Below are 19,089 nucleotides of genomic sequence, written 5' to 3'. Positions count from 1 at the left end.
TATATAGCATATGTAACGCTAAAGTTTTACCCATCATTTCCATTTGCTTTGCTTAAGACAACCCACATTTAAAGTTACATTTTGACAGATTTCCTGTTATTGCAGACCTGTCAGCGTAAAAATAATAGGGAATGGGCAAGAATGTCAACTCTGCTCTAATTACCCCAGAGCTGTTCATCCTCTCCATTTCCTTCTGCAGACCTTTTCTTTTTTTTTTTTTTTTTTCATTTCAGGCAGGAAGTGCCTAATGAGGCTAGGTGCCTCTGTGACAATCTGCCACACAGTAAAGCTGCTGTAATAGATGCTTTGGACAAAGAGAACAAAAAATGCTGTTTACCTTGAGCAGAAATAGACTGCCCCCCTAAAGAAGGAGTGGAGATAGAAACCAATGCCAGCTATGTTCTTTCCTGGACCAAAAAATAAAAAAAGATGAGAAAGCTGCTCTTTCCTGCAAAAAAACAGTGAAGAAAATAAAACCCGGCACTGAGAAGTCCTAGAATCAGCTGTATCGCTTTCCAAGCAAACACTCACAAACAGGAGTTTTGTTGGCTCAAGGCGGTGTTGGCAATCAGGCAGACAGAAGAGGAAACACTCAGGCAGATTACCACAGCCTGGACACTGAAATCAGCACAGCATCAGTGCCGGTGCAGTTCCACTGCTGTATTTCCCGGCACTGTTCGCCCATTGGCTGAAAAGCTTTTCAATAAAAACCCTCTGTGTCATCAACCAGCTGGGGAGGGGGAGGCAGGGGGGTCATTGGCGCACTAAACGAATGTGCTCCTCCTCTTTTCTTCCTTTGCACTATCAACGTTTCCTTCGGCACATGCAGACAAGGAATGCTGAGCTTTGAGAATCCGTCACAGGAGAAAAGGCAGATAGGAGCAAATGCAAAAGAATCAATAAGTTTGATGAAAAGAAAGATGAAGATGGTAGCCAGCAGCTCACGCAGAGTTGGATTTTAAGTCCAGGGCATCCCTGCTGCAGGAACTCTGCAGGAACCTGAGTGCAGCGAGGTGTAAAGACCAGGGAGAATAGAAAAGAGGAGGGGAGGATGAGAGGGTGTTACCAGTCTGCCCAAGCTGGTTTTTGCTGCAGTATAAAGGAAGGCAGATGGGAAGAGATGCTTTTCCCCTAGTCTTTCTTTAACTAGCTGGTCCAGCACTTCATGCCCTGCTTGTACCCATCTAAATGTGTACCTGATTAATAATTAAAGACAACAAGACGACGAATGAGCTGCTGAAGCTACACATCACTGTGGCGGCATTGCTTCAATCACACCAAAAAGCCAAAAAAATCTACTATTTTTTTGTTTTTTAAGCAGCTTGATGTGAAAAGCTGAAAATAAGACATCACTAGAGGCCACCTCCCCTAAGGGTAAGCCTTTTGTAAAATATTAAATAAACAGAAAAAATCTAATTATACAAAAAAATTGACTGGGAAAATAAAAAATGAGTGTTATTGACTTAATACTGCTTTCTAAAATCAATATACTTACACAGGACAAAACTAAAGAACTACACACTGCAATGCATGTCTAAAATGTGGATATGTACAGTGAAACGATTAAAACGTATGCAACTTATTTGATATAATTTAACCTAAAAATTTAAAATAAAATGCAACAAAACAAATTAAGACTGTATTTGGGTATATAGGTTTTCTCCAAAATTGCCTAAATACAAAAGAAAAAAGATTGGGCTGATTTGCAAGTGGAACATTTCTTGATTGAAAGCAGCATCAGAAGACTCCAATGAGTGCCAATTTCACCATTAAACGTATTAGAACATCTGGGAATGCTGCCAAAACTCTGCAGCAAAAGACATCCAGCCTCCTTCAGGTGGAAACTCACTTTCATTACCTTTGGGGTTATCATTGACGAACAGCTCAACATCGACAAGAGCAGCATCCCCAGATGAGTCACAGACGTTGGAGAATGTGATTTCTAATAACCATTACAGCTTTGCTTGCTTTGTTTTTAGAGAAGAAGGTGACATGGAGAAAATCTGAACTGAATTAAATTATCGAGTTTGAGGACTTTTGTTAAATTTCAACTTGGTAAAATGAAACAAGAAAGAGATTAAAGTTGATTAAATGAATCCAATCAACACAAATTGCCAAATATTCTTTCACTTTAATTATTTTAGTGGGCCAGAGGTAAGAAAATGTAATTTAATGCACATTGTATTATGTACTACCGGCAAGAAAAAAAAATGAGAAAAAAGTCAATCACTAAACCAAAAATTAAAATGAATCCTTTCATAGCTCGAGCTGATATAATTTGACCACAGTGACTGTAACACATATTTACATATGTTTATATGTGTATTTATTTATGCTATGTCTAAATTAAGTATTTAATTGACCAAGTGAGAAATGTTTCTGAAAAAACAAATACTGCCTTGTTTGTTATATACCGCCATATTATTTTTAATAGCCTTTTATTGCAGGATTTATAAGTTTTACATTGGCTCAGTTCTATATTCTGACTTATAAACATTCCAGTTCGTTGTTTTTGCATACATTACCAGTAACATGCATGAAAATAAATATGTTGGGAAGCTATGCATACACATCTACTATCGTGCATCCTTCGTCTTTTTTCTTTGAACTGCTTCATATTAGTGAGACAGAATCTAAAGTGATTTCTTTGATGTGGTTCATCTAAGAAAAATGAAACAAACGGTTTGATGTCGTTGTTTCCCTTTCGGCTTTTCCCATCAGGGGTTGCCACAGCAAACGAGTAGCACGGTAAACTTGGCAATGTTTTACACCAGATGCCCTTCCTGATGCAATCCTCTCAAAGCAACTGGGCTTGGGACCGGCACAGAAGTAGAGAAGGGAACAGGGAGCAGCCCGGAGTCAAACGCTGGTTTCACGGGCAGAAGGCGCCACAAACCAGCACGAGCTAAACCAGCTCCCGAAACAAATTGTTTGATAAGTCTTTCAATTGCAAACCAACAGAATATTTTTCCTCCTTAAAAAACATTGTAATAATTACGATAATAAAAAATTACAAACTGCAATCACAGGTTAATGCATCCACAGTTTGTGATGCAACCAGACAGCAACATCCAAAAGGCATCCAAGGTTTTGCTTTTGAGGTCTTATTTGGATTCAGGTGTTTCTTTTTCTTCTGAACTAATTTTTTCTCCAAAATTGGCATGCCAGACATTCTGGAAACAGGTTTTGCTTGTTTTAATGTTGTATGCTTGTCATGCAATTCTTGATTAAAAGATTCATAGCCTCAGATCTAAGTCCTGTGAACTTTGCCCTTCCTGACGCAACCCTCTCAATCCAACTGGGCTTGGTACCGGCACAGCAGCAGAGAAGGGATTAGGGAGCAGCCCGGATTCGAACCCTGGTTTGACAGACAGAAGGCGCCGCAAACCAGCACGAGTTCTAGTCACACCATGTTCAAGTTGCCAACTGTCCACAGCTGTCCTCATTTAAGTGAATTATCCTTAGAGTATGTAACCCTTGTGCTATCCTAGGCGCTTTAAGATTGAGAGTCGGGTCATCTAGACCCACTAGACAGTGCGCTGAACCTTGTTTCTTCAATGATTTGTGATCTTCACTGGTGTCCATGGATTACATGAAATATTTCCACCTTTATCCAACTTTGTCATGGTAGGGAGAACACGTCAATGCAAGGGTGGGGTCATCTAAGATAGCACAAGGGTTAAATGTCTAGTTTTCTGTTACTCCCTGGTCAGGTCATCTGTTTTGTCAACAGTTTTTCCCCTAGTTTCCCTTAGTTTGTTCATGTTTTTTTTCTTCTTTTTTTTAAATGACTTGAGTTTGTTTCTTAAGGTTAAGCTCCTTCCATCCAGCCTCTTGAGTCCTACACCAGCAGTTCCTGTCACATTAACCCAAATAGCCTATAGTTCTGGCAGTCTTGCCCAATAAATCAGCAAATGCCATATTTATTCAGTTTTAGTATTATTGAAGTTCAAAAAGGGTATTTTGAAAAGTTGATGAAATCAATAATTTTTAACTGAAATAGTGATTAGTATGGCGTTTCATCTCTGCCATAAAGTGAAAGGGCGTAAAGACAACTGAGCGAGCGAAACTTACAACCGTGCAGGCGCAATTCTAACTGAGCGACTCCGCATTTTACAACTGCACGCCTGCAATCCTAACTGAGCCGTGATCCCGCACGGTCAATTCTCCTTTGCGCCCACACCAGGTGTGGCGCTCATGCAAAGAGAGATTTTCCACACATTCAGTCAATTTGATCAAGATCCAGTTAGTCTTTTTTTACCTATTTATATATTTTTTTTATTCTGAATGTTATTTCTTCTAACACGATGATGAGTTAAAACACTTAAGTATTTAAAAACGTGAGTAAGTGGACTTGAAATTGCTCATGTGGGACCTTTTTTGTTTATCATTAGCTACACTTTTTAATTTTTAATCTGGAAGTTTGACATCACAGTGTGTTCATTTTACTTTACAATGTTCACTGTAGCCAGCGTTTACAGTTTTGAGCAATATCCACATCTTTTTTAATTAAAATTCAGAACTGTGTAGAAAAATAAACATGTTTTGTATAAGACGCTACATAATATACCCCTTTGCCTTACTAGGAAAATTGAAAAGGTTATAATTTGTGATTTACTATAAATTAACTGTTGACACTATGTCATTAACCACAAACCTTTTGACAGCTTTAATCCCAAACATGTTGACCCTTCAAACTATGTTCATATCTTTCTTAATAGAGCTTCAATCAGTGCTTGCTAATAATGCAGCAGCAGCATTTTAATAATATCCATGCATATTTCAGGGAGGGGGGATATTTAAATTACTGATTAGATTTTTGCATCGATATTATTTAAGTGCCAGAGAAATTTCAAGCCTGCAGATGTCATTACTTGTTTGAAGCACCAGAGGGCGACATACTTAAAGGCTCATATATTTTCATTTACTGTAAATGCCTTCTCTGATGCTCAAAATCCAATGCTGGGTAAGAAAGTCAAAGTTAAAACTTTAACATTCATCTTCACTCCTTTTTTAAGCACTTCCATTTAAAAAAAAATGTTTCTATGTTAAACAAATGTGGTTGACAGAAAAAACCATCTGATTTCAGTTATCTAAATCAAAACAATCCGTTTTTTCTATTCCTATGCATCCATTTGTATTTAGGATTTCTGTTTTCACTTCTATTTTAGGTAACTCACACTGCAGAGGCACGTCCTGACAGTCGAGCTACTCATCCCTAAAATAACCTGAACAAGATGGAGCACCACAGCTAATTTTGTCACCTTCTGACCAAGTGTCTCTAGAACCTGGATATCTCTGGCATTTATCCAGTATTACTATGCTAGATACTCTAAGACCAAATACTTACAAGATAAGAAATATGGCCAGCATTATTATTGAAGTCCTGACAGATTGTGCTGGACTCTTTGGCCTGCCAGAGCCAAATTAATAGTGCTGGTGTCTCCTGTTTGTCATTGATCTCCTTCCAAAAAGCATTATGCATTCAGCAGATGAGTGAAAGTGAACTGGAAACCAGCTAATCTGTCTGCAGTATAACTGAAAAAACATATTTTAACTTCAACTTGAAAGAAAAGAAATGTACTAATAAGGGATAAACAGGGAAACTTTAACATCTAGGAAAACCTAAGAAGCGTCCACGATTCATTTTAGTTATCGTTGTATAAAACTGTGAGTTAAGCACAGTGTCATGTTGCTAAAAATGGATTTGGACTTAATAGTAGTTTAAATGTATAAAAGTGAGTCAGCAGGACCAGAAATTAAATAGTTTATTGATATAAACACATGTAGCTCTCCTTTGAGGAACAGTACATTCATGAGAGTAAGACTTGACATGATGGTGAAGTAGGCAGGTAGAGTCATAATCCAGAGGACATCAAAAGTGTTTTTGGGAAAACTTAATCAAAATGAGAGCAAAAAAAACAAAACAAAAAAAGAAAAAAAAAATCAAACTTTGGACATGGATATGGACTTAATTATGTAGTTCCAGGCATGAAGCGATGACTTAAATCGTTTATCTTCACAGATGCTTGAGAGTTCACAGGATAAAACTTGTTGGCAGTGTGGGCACCAGCCATATATACATGTTCTTCCAGGAAACTGTTCTGTGGCCACAGAGAAATAATGTCAACTTGATCATCTTCAGCAGTTCTGGGGAGGACTTTCAGAGACATTTCAAGTGTTACACACCTTACGCTGCAAAGGTCGCTGCTCCTAATTTGGGACTGCAACACATGAAGAAATAAAATGCATAAGCAAAGGATCAAAAGATCAGAAAAGAAGCATCAGAAATTCTATATAACAAACTTTCTGTTCATCTGTTTTTGATATTAACAGAATAACATATGAACACTATTAATAAAGTGGTTTCTTATAGGTAGACAGTGCTGCTGATTCAAGGAAATGTGATTAAGTCTGCTAAGTGACTGCACCAGGAGTCATTACAGGTTTAATTTATGGGTGATACTGCAGTGACCCTCTGAATTGCAGAGGCCACCTTTTCCAAGTATAGTGACCTCCATGTATGGACAGGAAGTTATGGTGGAGGTGGGCGTCACCCCAACACTTGTATAGGCTGCTCTCTGAGACAGATCCAGTCTCACTCTTCTAGCTTGATAGCTATAACGTTCCAAATGAGTCTAGGTCTATGTTCGGATTCCCCCCCTACTCCTTGACTACTAAAAAATTTTATAGTGTGGGGCTATCTAATGCCCTGGATTTTAAAAGTAATTCAGACACCATGCTCACTATTTTTATTTATTTTATATGATAATAAACCTGAAGTAAAAACCTAATAAATATAAACTTTTTCTGAAGATAACTAATGAATCCAATGTGTTCTGATGGATGGTGTGTATTAAATTTTTTTTTCCAAAAATTCTTCAACTGCAATGCATTGTGGTCCATGTTCATCATGCATCAATGCACACTGGTTTTTCACAGGGACACTGGGTCTTAGAATTGTAGATTTGGACGGCTCTACAATATGGCAAACACACTATAAAGTGCACTAACTGGTGAGTAGTGAAGAAATTCGGACACAATCCACCTTTCATTTTTAAAGTGTTTAACTTGTATGTAAGATTTATATATGCAGAGTAAATGTACTATAACAAACAGGATGCTTTTCTGACCTGTAAAACTGAAGCTTTTCGTTTATTTCTTGTCCCCCTCTGGAATCACTGGTTCTGTTAAGCAATAAAAAAACTATTATCAGACTCAAAAGTTTGCAAACAAAACAAATGCCTCAAGAGACTCATGCCATGGGGCTACAACTTTAAGGTCTTGACGTACGTTTGATCTCCAACTTGCAGCTCACGACTGTTTCTCCAAGGTCATTCTTGGCTCTGCAGGAGTACACGCCGCCGTCAAAGTTACCGGGCTTTCGGATCTCCAGGGAACAGATACCTTGGACGCAGATCTGCCTGAACTTGGGATCATCTCCAATAATCATCTGGTTCTTCATCCATTCAATCTTGGGCTTTGGAGAAAACACATTCCCAAGACGCCACATGATTCATCAAAAGATCTACTAAGAAGAAGTTTTGTATTCTATCCAACATGTTTTTACTATTTTGGTAACACTAATTGATAAAGATGCATGGCATGCCTAGGCACTGTATGTGCACTGACAATGAAGTCCTCTTGAGCCCCAAAGAATGTCAAACATGTGATTAAACTTTCCTCACACCCTCCTCTGTTCTCATGCCTCAAACCAGAGTGCTACTTATGCTCTGTCCTGTTAGCTTCCTACAGGATTATGAGCTCAAAGTGGAGGTGAGAGGCTAAAGCCTGGCCCCCCAGTGATATTGGTCTGTGTGGCCTGCTTGAACCATACTAAGGTGTGTGTCCCACTAAAAGATCATCTTAGCAGAGCGACGTTTACTGATGTTTAACCAACATTTGTGATCTCCCAAGAGTAACCAATGATCGCACAAAACAATCTGGGTTTTCTAACAATCAAACGCCTGCAAAGTTCAATACCTGGGAGATATTTAGCCAAGAAGATCTCTGAAACCCACTGACTGACTCTGTTACAGTAGGTCAATGATATTTATGATAATGTCTTCAAGCTTGTTCTTTCATGAAATCACATAGATGAACATGTGTAGTTTCCAATCAATGAAGCTCTTTAAGAACTGTTTTTAATAACATATATTGCATGCAAATTTTAAAAATAATGTTGCTACATTTATCAGATATTTAAAGATCTTGTTTCCTATTTTTTAGTGTAATCATTAGTAAATTAACTCTGCCGAAATAAAAAAAAAACTGTGTGGTGGAAACGTGTACCTTAGGGAATCCCCTGACGGAGCACAGCAGCTTGGTGGAGTAGCCAACAGTGGTGCTCCTGTCATTCAAAGCCGTGGTGAACTTGGGAGGCTCAGCAAAGTCATGCTCCTTGTACTCTGGGGGCTTGTATTCAATTCCTAGAGGTGTAATAAGACTTAGTTTCAGATGTAAACCTTTTCACTATTAGATCACATCAGCAACAACACATGTTTACAGTTTTCAAAACATTCCACTTAAATATGGCTTTGCTGATGCTTCATGGAACAATTACTTTAATGAATCATACGTATAGACTGATCAGTCTATTATAAAGAAGGCAACAATGAAAAGGATTAAAGCCCCAAATTGATCAGAGCTCTAAGGAACATGTCACTTAGTAGAATATTTACTTTTTTTTTCTTTGATTTTTTTCAAGTACTGACAATTGCCAAATAAAGAATACAGAATAAACAACATTCCACATGAAGAAATTACCGTATATTTTAAGGAACTCCTATTTCTTTAAATATTTATTCCCTTTTTACTTCTGCAACTTCCTCTCAACCTCAGGTAAGACGTGGTAGAGCAAAACACAGTATTTATGCGAATAACATGCGAGTGAAGCTCTTGGGTCTGACTTCCAAATAAAAAAGCTATTTCCCAGAGAGGACATTAATCAAACATGTTACATCCCCAACACCTTACCTCCATCTCCCACCCTCTGTAGGAAGACATTTAATAGAATCTCCAACTTATTATTTTATTTTATTTTATTTCTTAATGTCTGGTGTATATTCTAATTTGCTTCCCTTATGAGCATACTTAAATCTATTAACTTATTTTATGATATTTATTATATATAAAGGCTTTGGCCTTTATATTAAAACTGTAGTCAGGGGGAGACAATTCATTGGCAAACGTAATCAATAAAGAGGGAAAATGGGGAGGGGAGACAGACGATGTGATTAGTTTTCCAAATGTCTTGTTGAAGCACCAAATATTTGTTTCACACCATTTAAAAACGGTACTTACAGACACTGGTGTCACCAAAACATGAGTATATGAATAATTATGAATAATTGTGAATTTCTGTTTTTCTTTTTCCTGACTTAACAGATAATTTTTAGGAATCAAAGAGTTACCCGTCTTCAGGATCTTGGCCTCCTCTTTAGCAACAGTAGCAGACTCGCTTATTCCACACTTGTTTTCTGAAAACACTCGGAACTTGTAGGTGTTTCCCATTATAAGGTCAGAGATTGTAGCATTAAGTCTGTGGTAATGTTCCAAAACAGTGAACCAGTCCTGTAAAGACACACGTGAACACACACACACACACACACACACACACACACACAAACAAATAGGGAATCTGAGCATGAAATATAGCTTTAAGGTGTAAGGTAAGGGGTTTGTCTATGATAATCCCTTAGTTAATAACCATAAGACATATAGATAACAATAAAACACATTCCATTCTGATTTCAGAAATACATAGGTATTGATAAACTTACTCCAGTTTTTTTGTCAGCCTTCTGCACTGTGTATCCTGTGATCTCAGTGTTTCCATTGTCTTTGGGGGCAGTCCATTCCAAAGCAACGTTGAAACCCCAAGTATCCACAATCTTCACACTGGCAGGAGGTCCAGGCAGCTCTGCATATGAGTGTGGATGGATTAGAGATCCATAAGCTTTAGAAGGAACCCTCCAAAGGCTTTAGGGTCATGTTTGCTCACCAACAATCTGAAGAATAAGTGGGGCTTTGTCCTCAAAGTCCTCTACTTTCACAGACATCTCATACACTCCGGAGTCATCCCTTTCAGCCGCACGGATGAACAGGATGCTGTCCCTTTCAGTGCTGCGGATGTTCACCCTCTTTGTGTCCAGAGGCCCGCCGTTCTTTGTCCATGACACAACAGGTTTGGGTTTGCCCTGGGAACAAGAGGCCATGAAGTATGATGTTCTCCACATTATACATGCTTAAAACATGCTGTGTTCAGCTGCTCACTGTGAACGGTATGGTCAGGTTGATCTTCTCTCCAACACGAGCAACATATCTCTGCCTGAGGAAGCGAGGCAAGCGGACCTTGGGGCGGTCTACAGAGAAAAAAACAATTGGATGGTTCAGGAGTGTGTTTTGGGCAACGCTGCTTTGCTCTGACTTTATTTGGATACTGAACTTGGGCATGACAAAAAGAGAGGCAGTTTTGTTGAACAAGGACTTAAATAAACTAAAGCTAAGAGAGAAATGCTTTCATAATTTGTCTTGTGCTTTGCTGCTGACCAATTTTGAGACTTTAACTGACACAAAAAAACAAAGAGAAACAACAGCTGATAATCATCTTTGTCCACAGATTTTTTCTTTATTCTATACTTATCATAATTGCTTCTTCAGGCTTCTCAAATTCTGAATGCATTACAAATTTGGTCCCAATCTTCTTTGTCTGCAATGATGTTTAAATGTGAAAGTTTTTAAATAAATACATACATTTTTGTAATAACTTAACTTTGACCAGGAATTTCTAATACTTTAATATACTTTTACACATAATGTTAATTTTCTGTCTTTTCACTACTTCATTTATTTTTTGCCACTGACCTGTTTCAAATATATATATTTATAATTTGTTTGTTTGTTTCTTTAATTAATTGGTTTGTCCTTTTGTGGACTGAAGAATCACAAAAAATGTTCTTAATCTTTGTACAAAATAAAAGCCCTTTTGCAGATGACCATTTAGGAGACACATGGTGAGTTGGTGGCTTTAAAAAATGTGTGAGATCCACCTGAGGAAGCAAAATGACACATTTTCCAACCGTTTCCTTGCTTTTGGACCTCATTCCACTAAGAATCTAATATAAAAGCATTTTAAATTGTATCATAAACTGCAATTTAAAACACAGTAACCGTCCTTTAGTAGCTTTTGACAAGAAATGATGCTAATAAGATACTTGGAAACGTCTCGCACCACCTGCTGAGTGCAGCAAAGCAACACTTGTCGGGTCTCTAAATAAAGCGTGCGTACTGTAGGACTGTATATCACCTTCCTCCATGACACGAGGCTGGAAGATACAGTTACACCAGAATGCAGAAAAATCTGAAATGTAACAGGATGTAGAAACGACTAGTTCCAACTTACAAACATGTAATTTAGGTGTACAAGAAAGAGCTTCATATTTTAAAAAAAATGAGTACATATCTTTTCTTTTCAATACTTAAAAAAAAACATGAGATACAAAGAGGATCAGGTTTTGACAAGGATTCTCCCTGTAAAGTCTGTGGCATCTTTCAAAATAAACTGTACATTTCAAGAGTCGTCTTGAGATTTGGGTGTAATATGAGCCGTCAGATCTGTCAACCCCTCTTCTCATTGGAAGGATCAACTGGAACCCACCACCTAACTTGCTAATCTCCCTTTAACAAACTCTTTGCAGTTGAATCCCACGGCACCATCAGAGAGGAACTTGATTCTCTCATAAACTCTGGCAAGATCTTGACATAAAAAATAAAAATAAATCAAACTCCACATGGAAAAACATTCAACAGGAGGAAAATGTAGAAAACAATTCACAAGTTGTCACTATATGGACACCTTGCTCCACAGTCACCATGAACGTGAATGCCACCATTGAAATGCTGCCACTCTGATCAAATGACCTTCTCAACCCAGTCTCCATTACGCACAACGGTTTTCTGAGATTGAGCCAAAGTTACGCAGCTCCTCCTCTCAAAGCCCTCAGGGTTCAGTCCTCGTTTTACCACAAACCACTTCAGAGATACTGTCAGTGATTAACACTGCCAGGTGTTCAGTCTCAGGAAACGATGAGACTTATCTCAGAGCCACAGGGTGGATCACGGTTTGAGGGGACCACGGCTTTATACCATTAGCGCTGCAGGCATGTGCAAACATGACACAGAAAGCTGAGAGGAAAACATTGCTGTGATGTTTCTGCTCGACTCTACTTTACACACTCGCCCTCCTCATGAGGAGATCATGACTCAAAATGCAAGGAACACCTTTACCAAACGTGTGAAAGATGCTAGCACTTGTGACACTTTCTGAATCTGACATTAAGGGAAACGTATTTGTTAAAAGTTGTCTTCCTTACCAGCAACCTCCTTAACGACCACGGGCTCTGCGAGGGCAACAGGGGGGCTGCGGCCTCCTTCATTCACAGCCACCACGCGGATCTTCAGGCGGTCACCGGTCGTCTGGTTCTTGATGACGTAGCGACAGGCCTTCTGCAGTTCCTCATTGACTGCTTTCCAGTCATCAGCTGGATGGGAAAGATAGAAAAGATGATTAAAAGACCCGTGAGTGCTTTTAGCTATTTTTCACTTTGGAATTTAATAGTCTTAATTCAACTTTTTAAAATAATAAATGATTTAAAGGTAAAAAAATATATATATATCAAATATTAGATTTGCCAGAACCAAGTTAATACAGAGATGTATGGAGAACAGTTTCATGAAAAATTCTTGAACACCACCTCATTTCCCAGAACCCCCTTTCTGAACACTGTTCTCACACTAAAGGAGAACATTAAGTCTCCATTTTTACTAAATATATACACTGATTTGATGAGCTGCAGGAGATGGGTGGCTAATTGGTCTTCATGATTAAGTAATTAGAGTAATTATGGTCACAGTGGGCTTTTGATCTTTTAATGTCTTTAAATGAATCTGACATTTACAAAGCTTAAAAAGCCTTTAGAGTGTCTTTTATTATTTTTTTGTGAATCGAAGACTGTTGTTTGTCTGGTGAACAGTCTGAACAGATTTTATCGTATTTGTTACTTCCATCTAAAAAACCCTTTTGTAAGGATCACATGTATACGCTTTTCTGTTAGTGACCTTTTATGAAAAAAGCTTGATTTCATCAAGCAGATGTAATAAAAGGCTTATAAAAAAATGTTTTGGGTGCAAAATATTTTGCAGAGAGCAAACTGTGAGAAATTGCTTACAACTATCTGATTCTGCATTTGTGTGAAAAAAATCGTAAAGATATTTTACTATAATGGCGTAACAAACATGGACTAAATGGAGCCTGCACTAAAAGTGCTGTTGAGTTTAGCTCAGCACTTTAAGTCTAAAAGAAGGAGCTCAAGCAGGACAAGGGCCGCTCCTGAATCTGCCTTTCCTTCTAGGGAGAAGTGAGGAACCTTGTGACTCAACTCTACCACTGACACTTCAGGGACAGCTGCAACTGATCCAGCTGACCCAGATCTGAAAAATTAGTTCAGATTTTCATGCTTGTTTTTTTCTAAAGATGTAGATCATTTCTTTTTATAAAAGAGACCTGTAACCATAGCTCAATATATTATGACCTAAATTATGCCAGAAAAGTCAGAGGACTTACTTCCGTCTTTGCAGATTTCGATGACATATCCATCAAGACCGGTGTCCCCGATGTTCTCAGGCTGGCTCCAAATGATGGAGACTGAAGTATCATTTTTGTCCTCCACAAACAGTTCTACAGGAGCACTTGTGGGCACTAGGAAATGATTTATTATTATGTTTTAAATGCAACTTGTAACATTGAAGTTATGCAACAAACCCTCAAGGTCATTTGAAGAGAGTTACCTTTGGGCGGAGGAGGTGTGGGTGGTTTGGGCTCTGGCTCTGGTGCAGGTGCTGCTGCAGCTTCACCTGTTGTAAAGTGTTTTATTAATAACAAAATAAGCACGGTCAACCTGTAGAGCTTATTTCAAATAACCAGCTTGAAAGAACCAGCAGCATTCTATGCTTTTGCCAAATGGTTTACCATCAGCAGGGGCTTGGGCGTCTGCAGCAGGAGCTTCCTCTAAGGCCGGAGCAGCAGCAGCTATTATTAAATGTTAGATATTATTAATTAGCGGATTAAGCAGATGGAATATGTACTGACAGATTGAAATGTGTGTGTTGACAAGTGCATACTGTGGAAAGCAATTAGAATAGATAACTTTTAAAAAGGAAGATGGAAGTTCAGATCCTAGTTTTCATGTCTTTTTACCATCAGCGGGGGCATCAGCAACTGGTGATTCTCCTGCAGCAGGAGCGGCAGCTGGCAGCACAAGTTAAGATATATTAGAGGTTAGTATAGCTTGCTCTCCTGGAAAAGATTTGGCTTTATTTTTTTCCTTTGTAATTTCACACAAAAAAAAGTAACTTATTGATACCTATCGAAAAAACAAAGATCCGCTGCAAAAGTTATTTGAAAGATTGTTGTTTACAAAAACAACAAAGAAACAAAAGGAGACATTTATTTAGAAACAGTACTAAATTCAATTTAATTTTAAATAAAAAAAATCAAATTAAAGGGAAAAAGGTATTATTATTATTATTATTATTTTCATTTTTGTCAATTAAAATGTAAAATGCAAATAAATAGAGAAAGTTGATAATACATTAGTTTGCAATATGTACGATGCAAATTAAAAGGACATCCCATAATAGTCTGAGTCCTTTGTAGTCGTAGTTACAAGTCTAAAATTAGATTTTTAGTTTGTCACTTTTACACATATTGTGCACATGACTGAGGAGCCTGTTGCACCGAGAATAGATTTACCCTCTGCGGGGGCAGCAGCTTCGCCCTCAGCGGGGGCCTCTCCCTCGGCGGGGGCTGGGGCGGCCTCTCCCTCTGCGGGAGCGGGAGCCTCCTCGGCCGGAGCGGGCTCCGCGGCGGGCTCGGGAGCCGGAGCCGGCTCTGGAGCATTTTCCTCCTCCTTCTTGGCGGGTTCTTTCTTAGCCGCCTTCTTGATTGGGGCTGGCTTGGCCGGCATGTTGGAGGTCGCAGCAAATTCCCAACGTACTGAAGTCCTTCAAACTGTATCCAATGCCATCATTCCTGTGAGGGCGATGGGCTTTTATACGGCTCAACAGGGACAGACACCGCCCACCCAAAAGTAATGGATATACTGACCATCAGCACGGAGAGCAACACGTCTGTCTCCCTCATTAACACCAAGGACACATCCTGACATTATCTCTGCGATGACTTATTTCAATACAACCTGTTAAGTCCTCAGCATGACTTAATTAACAATTGAGAAGTAATTCAAATACACTTTAATCGCATTAAAGTTTATACGTTTTCAGCTAATTATCTATAACCTTTACAATAAATGCCTTCTTGTCTTGAAATTACTTTTATACATTTGTAACATTCATGAATAATATAAAGGGGTAGGCTTACACTGCACCTTTCTACTAAGAAATAGAAAACCAAACTGAGCATGCGCACAGGAAGATCCTTACTCTGCTTTTACTTCGAAAAACGAATTTTTATGGTCTCCCTTCCAGGTGTTCATACTTGCAAACTATAAATCTATACCATCAATATTATGTTATCTATCTATCAATCCATCCATCCATGAACAGACAAGTACAAACTAAATGTAACATGTATTTTATTAATTCCAACAAACAGTGACAGGTGGATGAGAGCCTTCAGAAGCATGCCTTTTCCACATATTGGAACCAACCTTTCAGAAATATATTCCTCTACCAACAGTGTTGCTTTTTCTTCTTCAATGATTGTTGCCGCACCCAGAACGCTGAAACACTGTATTTACACTTTTTCTTTTCTTTTTTCTTTTTTACAACCATGTTCTGTACAAAATAGAGAAATTAGGTTTTAAAAAGGATTCTTTAGAAAAAAAAAGAAATATTTTAAGTATTACAAAAGAAAACATTACCTAGAATGACTTCCTTAAACAATGTTAGTGTCATCTCTTTTTGTCCCATCACACAGCAAGTTTACATGCAATTGAAACACTTAGAAACTCCTTATCTTCCAACATCAGCAAGCATAGATTAAGCTTTATTAATTTTTTCTTTTAACACAAGCTTTGCCACAGTATGACGATTAAGCAACCTGTATTAGCCTTAGATACCAGAGTAATCTCTGGTGTTGGATTTGCTCAATGCAGATCAGCAGAAAAATAGCTGCTTTGGGCCAACAACAAAAGGCTCATGGCTCTTAATCTCTTTTATTTTCATTTTGACTTCTCATAAAGTAAGACATATGCCATCTGCTGTCACTCTTAAGTGCAAAGCACATCAAACAGCTTGCATGATTTGATACGTCTTACAAACCCTGTCTTCAGTGACACACCAAGCAATAGTTCTTCCCTTAAAAGCTGTCTCACCAGCTGAAAAAGCTTCATTTGTGGTGTGGTTTGTCTAAATTTGGGAACTATCCAAAAATACTAAATGAAAACATAACTCAGTGGCTTGCGATACTAAGACGCTGATGGATCGCTGACACTAATAGAAGTTGCTGCAAAATCCTGATAACACTAGTAGGCAAAGAAAAAACACTGCTACAGCGCAACAGGCACAACAACCAGTCAATGAAATGAATCTGTAGCAGAAAGATCAGAAAGTGGTCGGCATTTTTATCACATATTTGAAATATTTACAATAAATAAGCTATTTCATGTTTTTGATAAATGATTTTGCTCCTAAATATATTTCATTTTTTGTTATTTTGTTTGTATGTTACTGATCTGACGCATGCAGAGCGAGACCTGCAGCACAAACTGAATGTAAAAGGTTACACTATCTTATTAAGCTGTCAGTAAAAGTGGACACTAACATTCATTTACTGATGTGAACTTTTGTCTGAACACTGAAACGACGACTGATTTGATTTTTTTTTTAAACACCACTTGCAACACACGTCTCTTCACATTTTATAAACTTCCCAAGGCCCCTTTAACAAAAAAGAACAGCACCTAAAGCACTTTGTAAAGCCTTAGAACATGTTTTAAACTTATTCCTTTTAAATACAATTCATTTTGTGTATCCAAAGTGATTTCATGTGCGTATTGCACAACATCGACATGGGTATACACCACACAATGTCTCACATCACTTCACTGTATCATCTTAATGTCATCAGCACTTATTCTAAAACACCTCCTACTAATTTAAGACATGAATTCTATGTTGTGTTTGACAAAAATGACACAACGCTTATAAGACATCAACCCTGTATGAGCATGTGAGTCTTATTCAGTCCTAAAACAGTGAGGGGCCTTTTGTAAGAGCACCAAACAAACCTAACTGATGGGATTGAACACATTTGGTGAGTTTCAGTCAGGTTTCAGGCAGCTTTAGGCCACTCGGCTAAGCCACTGTCAAAAGTGTTGCTGTGAATCTTTGATAAGGCTTCTGTTAAAAGCACCCACTACATGATACTGTTATGTTGTTTCTTTTTTCAGTTTCTATACTCCTATATTTATATATACATTCGTAGTTGAAATCACACAAATTTGACAGTCAATATGCAAGACTAAAAACAGTGTTTGATTCAGAACTCTAGATATTTGCACCCATTGATGTCCATTAAGTAATGTCTCACTGTCTGTACATGATATATACAGATGTTGAAGGGCAAAATTCTGAACAAATGTGCTCTTTGAGATACATTTAACAGAAAACTGACTTGTAAGCATCTAGTCATGTTTTTTTAAGATGTTCTTTTTTAATGACATCCCTGTGTTGTATCTTATATACCTGACATTTAAAGCAGCATTGCTGCAACAGTTTGTACAATGTGAAATGAATGAAAGTTAAAGAAGAGGTGTGTGCAGTGATAAACACACATCTCTGAAAAACAAGTGTTTTATCCAAAAGAGTACGACAGCAAGTTTATTTGATAAAATTATAATCAATGGGAATTACAAGAATGACTTTTGTTATAAACATCCTCTTAAAACCAAATTTTCAAACTTTAGTCAAGGGAAAACTGGTTGTGATGAATTGAAAAATGTGGTGAAATGTTGTTAAACGGCTTTGCATGACGATGAAAGCACCAGTGCTCTGGTTGGGTTGAGGTGACACGAATGTCTTAGCTCTTAAGGCATGCTTGTTTCACCTGCTCTGGTTGTTAAGTTTAGGATTGCATATGTAAAAGATTTGGCCTTTAAATACTTGAACTGTAGATATGTACAGTACCAAAGAACATTAGGCTGTTATGCTGTCATACTCTTTTCCAAAACAAGTTAAGAATAGCGCCATTTGATGGGAACTAAATGTCCCGCAATGCAAAGTTTTTTGCAGAAATCCCCTGAAGTGAAAACGTTAAGAAACTGGATTTTATAGTAATGAGTTAGCACCAATCTAAGAGCATCAAGGGCTGAAAAGGTGTTAAGTATAATTCAGTAGAATGACATGCAGAGTTTGTAGACACAAACTGTTCATCCTGTATCCATTACAATAATTTGGATTTTATAGGTCAAAGCTGGACTACTTAATATCAGATGCGAACTGCAGGTGCTCTTTCTAACTGTGCACACCTTCAGCACAGAAAAAATGTATTCAATTATACATGTTCAGTGTTAATTGAGAGCTTGGTGTTTAAAGGTTGGGCAGGCCAGGGTCTTCTTTGTCTGGAGATTCGATGTAATTGGCAGCCTCTTGAAGTTTCAAGAGCATTGCCATCTAGAGAAAAGAGAAGATGTTAAAAATGTAGAACCTTAATTTTAAAGAGGATTTAAAATATAAAGAGATGCAGCGATATGCTCTTATCTACCAGAGGATCAGATTCCATGGAGCTGGGTGGCGTCTCTTTGTGAGGCCTGTCCTCACTGGGTTGACTTGGACTGCAAGAGCTGATGCTGGGAGGAGGTAAATGAAAAAGCTTTGCCTGGTCCTGCTGGGCAGACGGCCATGGCAGGGTGCCCCTCACCCACTCCACTGGGTCCTCCCAGACCGCTTTCTGTCCGTGGACCTGAAGAGCCACAGCATACGAGCAGAAAATGTATTTTATTTAATCAAGAAACTACAGGCTAAGGAGAAAAAAAATCAACTTTGAATGTCAAGTAATAATCAAGATAT

The 19,089-nt window shown here is 38.1% G+C and overlaps 3 protein-coding genes across 22 annotated transcripts in view; all 3 read right to left on the bottom strand.

Moving 5' to 3' along the window:
* Positions 1-967, bottom strand: part of LOC101157206 (synaptotagmin-2-like) — a 29,065-nt gene extending 28,098 nt beyond the window's left edge. Inside the window, exons 1-2 of one of the 4 annotated variants that reach the window (XM_011475002.3) lie at positions 532-967; positions 338-448 (exon numbers count right to left, since the gene is read on the bottom strand). The gene's annotated coding sequence lies outside the window, so the exon portion shown is untranslated. The remainder of the gene's footprint in view (positions 1-337; positions 449-531) is intronic. The other 3 variants (XM_011475003.3, XM_020703245.2, XM_011475005.3) reach the window with 3 other exon arrangements.
* Positions 968-5,750: 4,783 nt separating this feature from the next.
* LOC101166620 (myosin-binding protein H) lies at positions 5,751-15,091 on the bottom strand. Of its 2 annotated transcripts, XR_002873286.1 has the most exons (13): positions 14,813-15,091; positions 13,849-13,914; positions 13,625-13,759; positions 12,375-12,542; positions 10,276-10,364; positions 10,004-10,199; positions 9,783-9,922; positions 9,414-9,573; positions 8,293-8,429; positions 7,294-7,480; positions 7,134-7,187; positions 6,190-6,224; positions 5,751-6,104 (listed from the first exon to the last, which is right to left on the bottom strand). XR_002873286.1 is itself a non-coding variant. In XM_023954961.1 (11 exons), exons 1-11 carry the CDS (start codon positions 15,024-15,026, stop codon positions 7,156-7,158), a joined length of 1,524 nt encoding a protein of 507 aa, XP_023810729.1. In that variant the 5' UTR covers positions 15,027-15,091; the 3' UTR covers positions 7,130-7,155. The 2 variants fall into 2 exon arrangements, 1 of the variants encoding a protein (XP_023810729.1); XM_023954961.1 differs by lacking the exons at positions 5,751-6,104; positions 6,190-6,224 and having other exon boundaries at positions 7,130-7,187.
* Positions 15,092-15,636: 545 nt separating this feature from the next.
* nav1 (neuron navigator 1) overlaps positions 15,637-19,089 on the bottom strand; it is a 79,900-nt gene continuing 76,447 nt past the window's right edge. For all 16 annotated transcript variants that reach the window (XM_020703229.2, XM_011474992.3, XM_020703231.2 and 13 more), the window contains 2 exons: positions 18,785-18,982; positions 15,637-18,693 (listed from right to left, as the gene is read on the bottom strand). In XM_020703229.2, the coding sequence (XP_020558888.1) occupies positions 18,610-18,693; positions 18,785-18,982 (282 nt within the window). In that variant the 3' untranslated portion in view covers positions 15,637-18,609. The remainder of the gene's footprint in view (positions 18,694-18,784; positions 18,983-19,089) is intronic.

Source organism: Oryzias latipes, chromosome 5, assembly GCF_002234675.1.
Source record: "Oryzias latipes chromosome 5, ASM223467v1".
Lineage (NCBI taxonomy): Eukaryota > Metazoa > Chordata > Actinopteri > Beloniformes > Adrianichthyidae > Oryzias > Oryzias latipes.
This window is presented reverse-complemented; position numbering and strand designations above follow the sequence as displayed.

Bases quoted from the DNA above. Each gene is read 5' to 3' on its own strand.
- LOC101166620 (XM_023954961.1), bottom strand. From the start codon at position 15,026: ATGCCGGCCAAGCCAGCCCCAATCAAGAAGGCGGCTAAGAAAGAACCC. The intron at 12,543-13,624 runs GTAAGTCCTCTG...TTTCCCATCCAG, and splicing joins CGAAATCTGCAAAGACGGAA to CTGATGACTGGAAAGCAGTC. The intron at 9,574-9,782 runs GTAAGTTTATCA...GTGTCTTTACAG, and splicing joins AGGCTGACAAAAAAACTGGA to GACTGGTTCACTGTTTTGGA.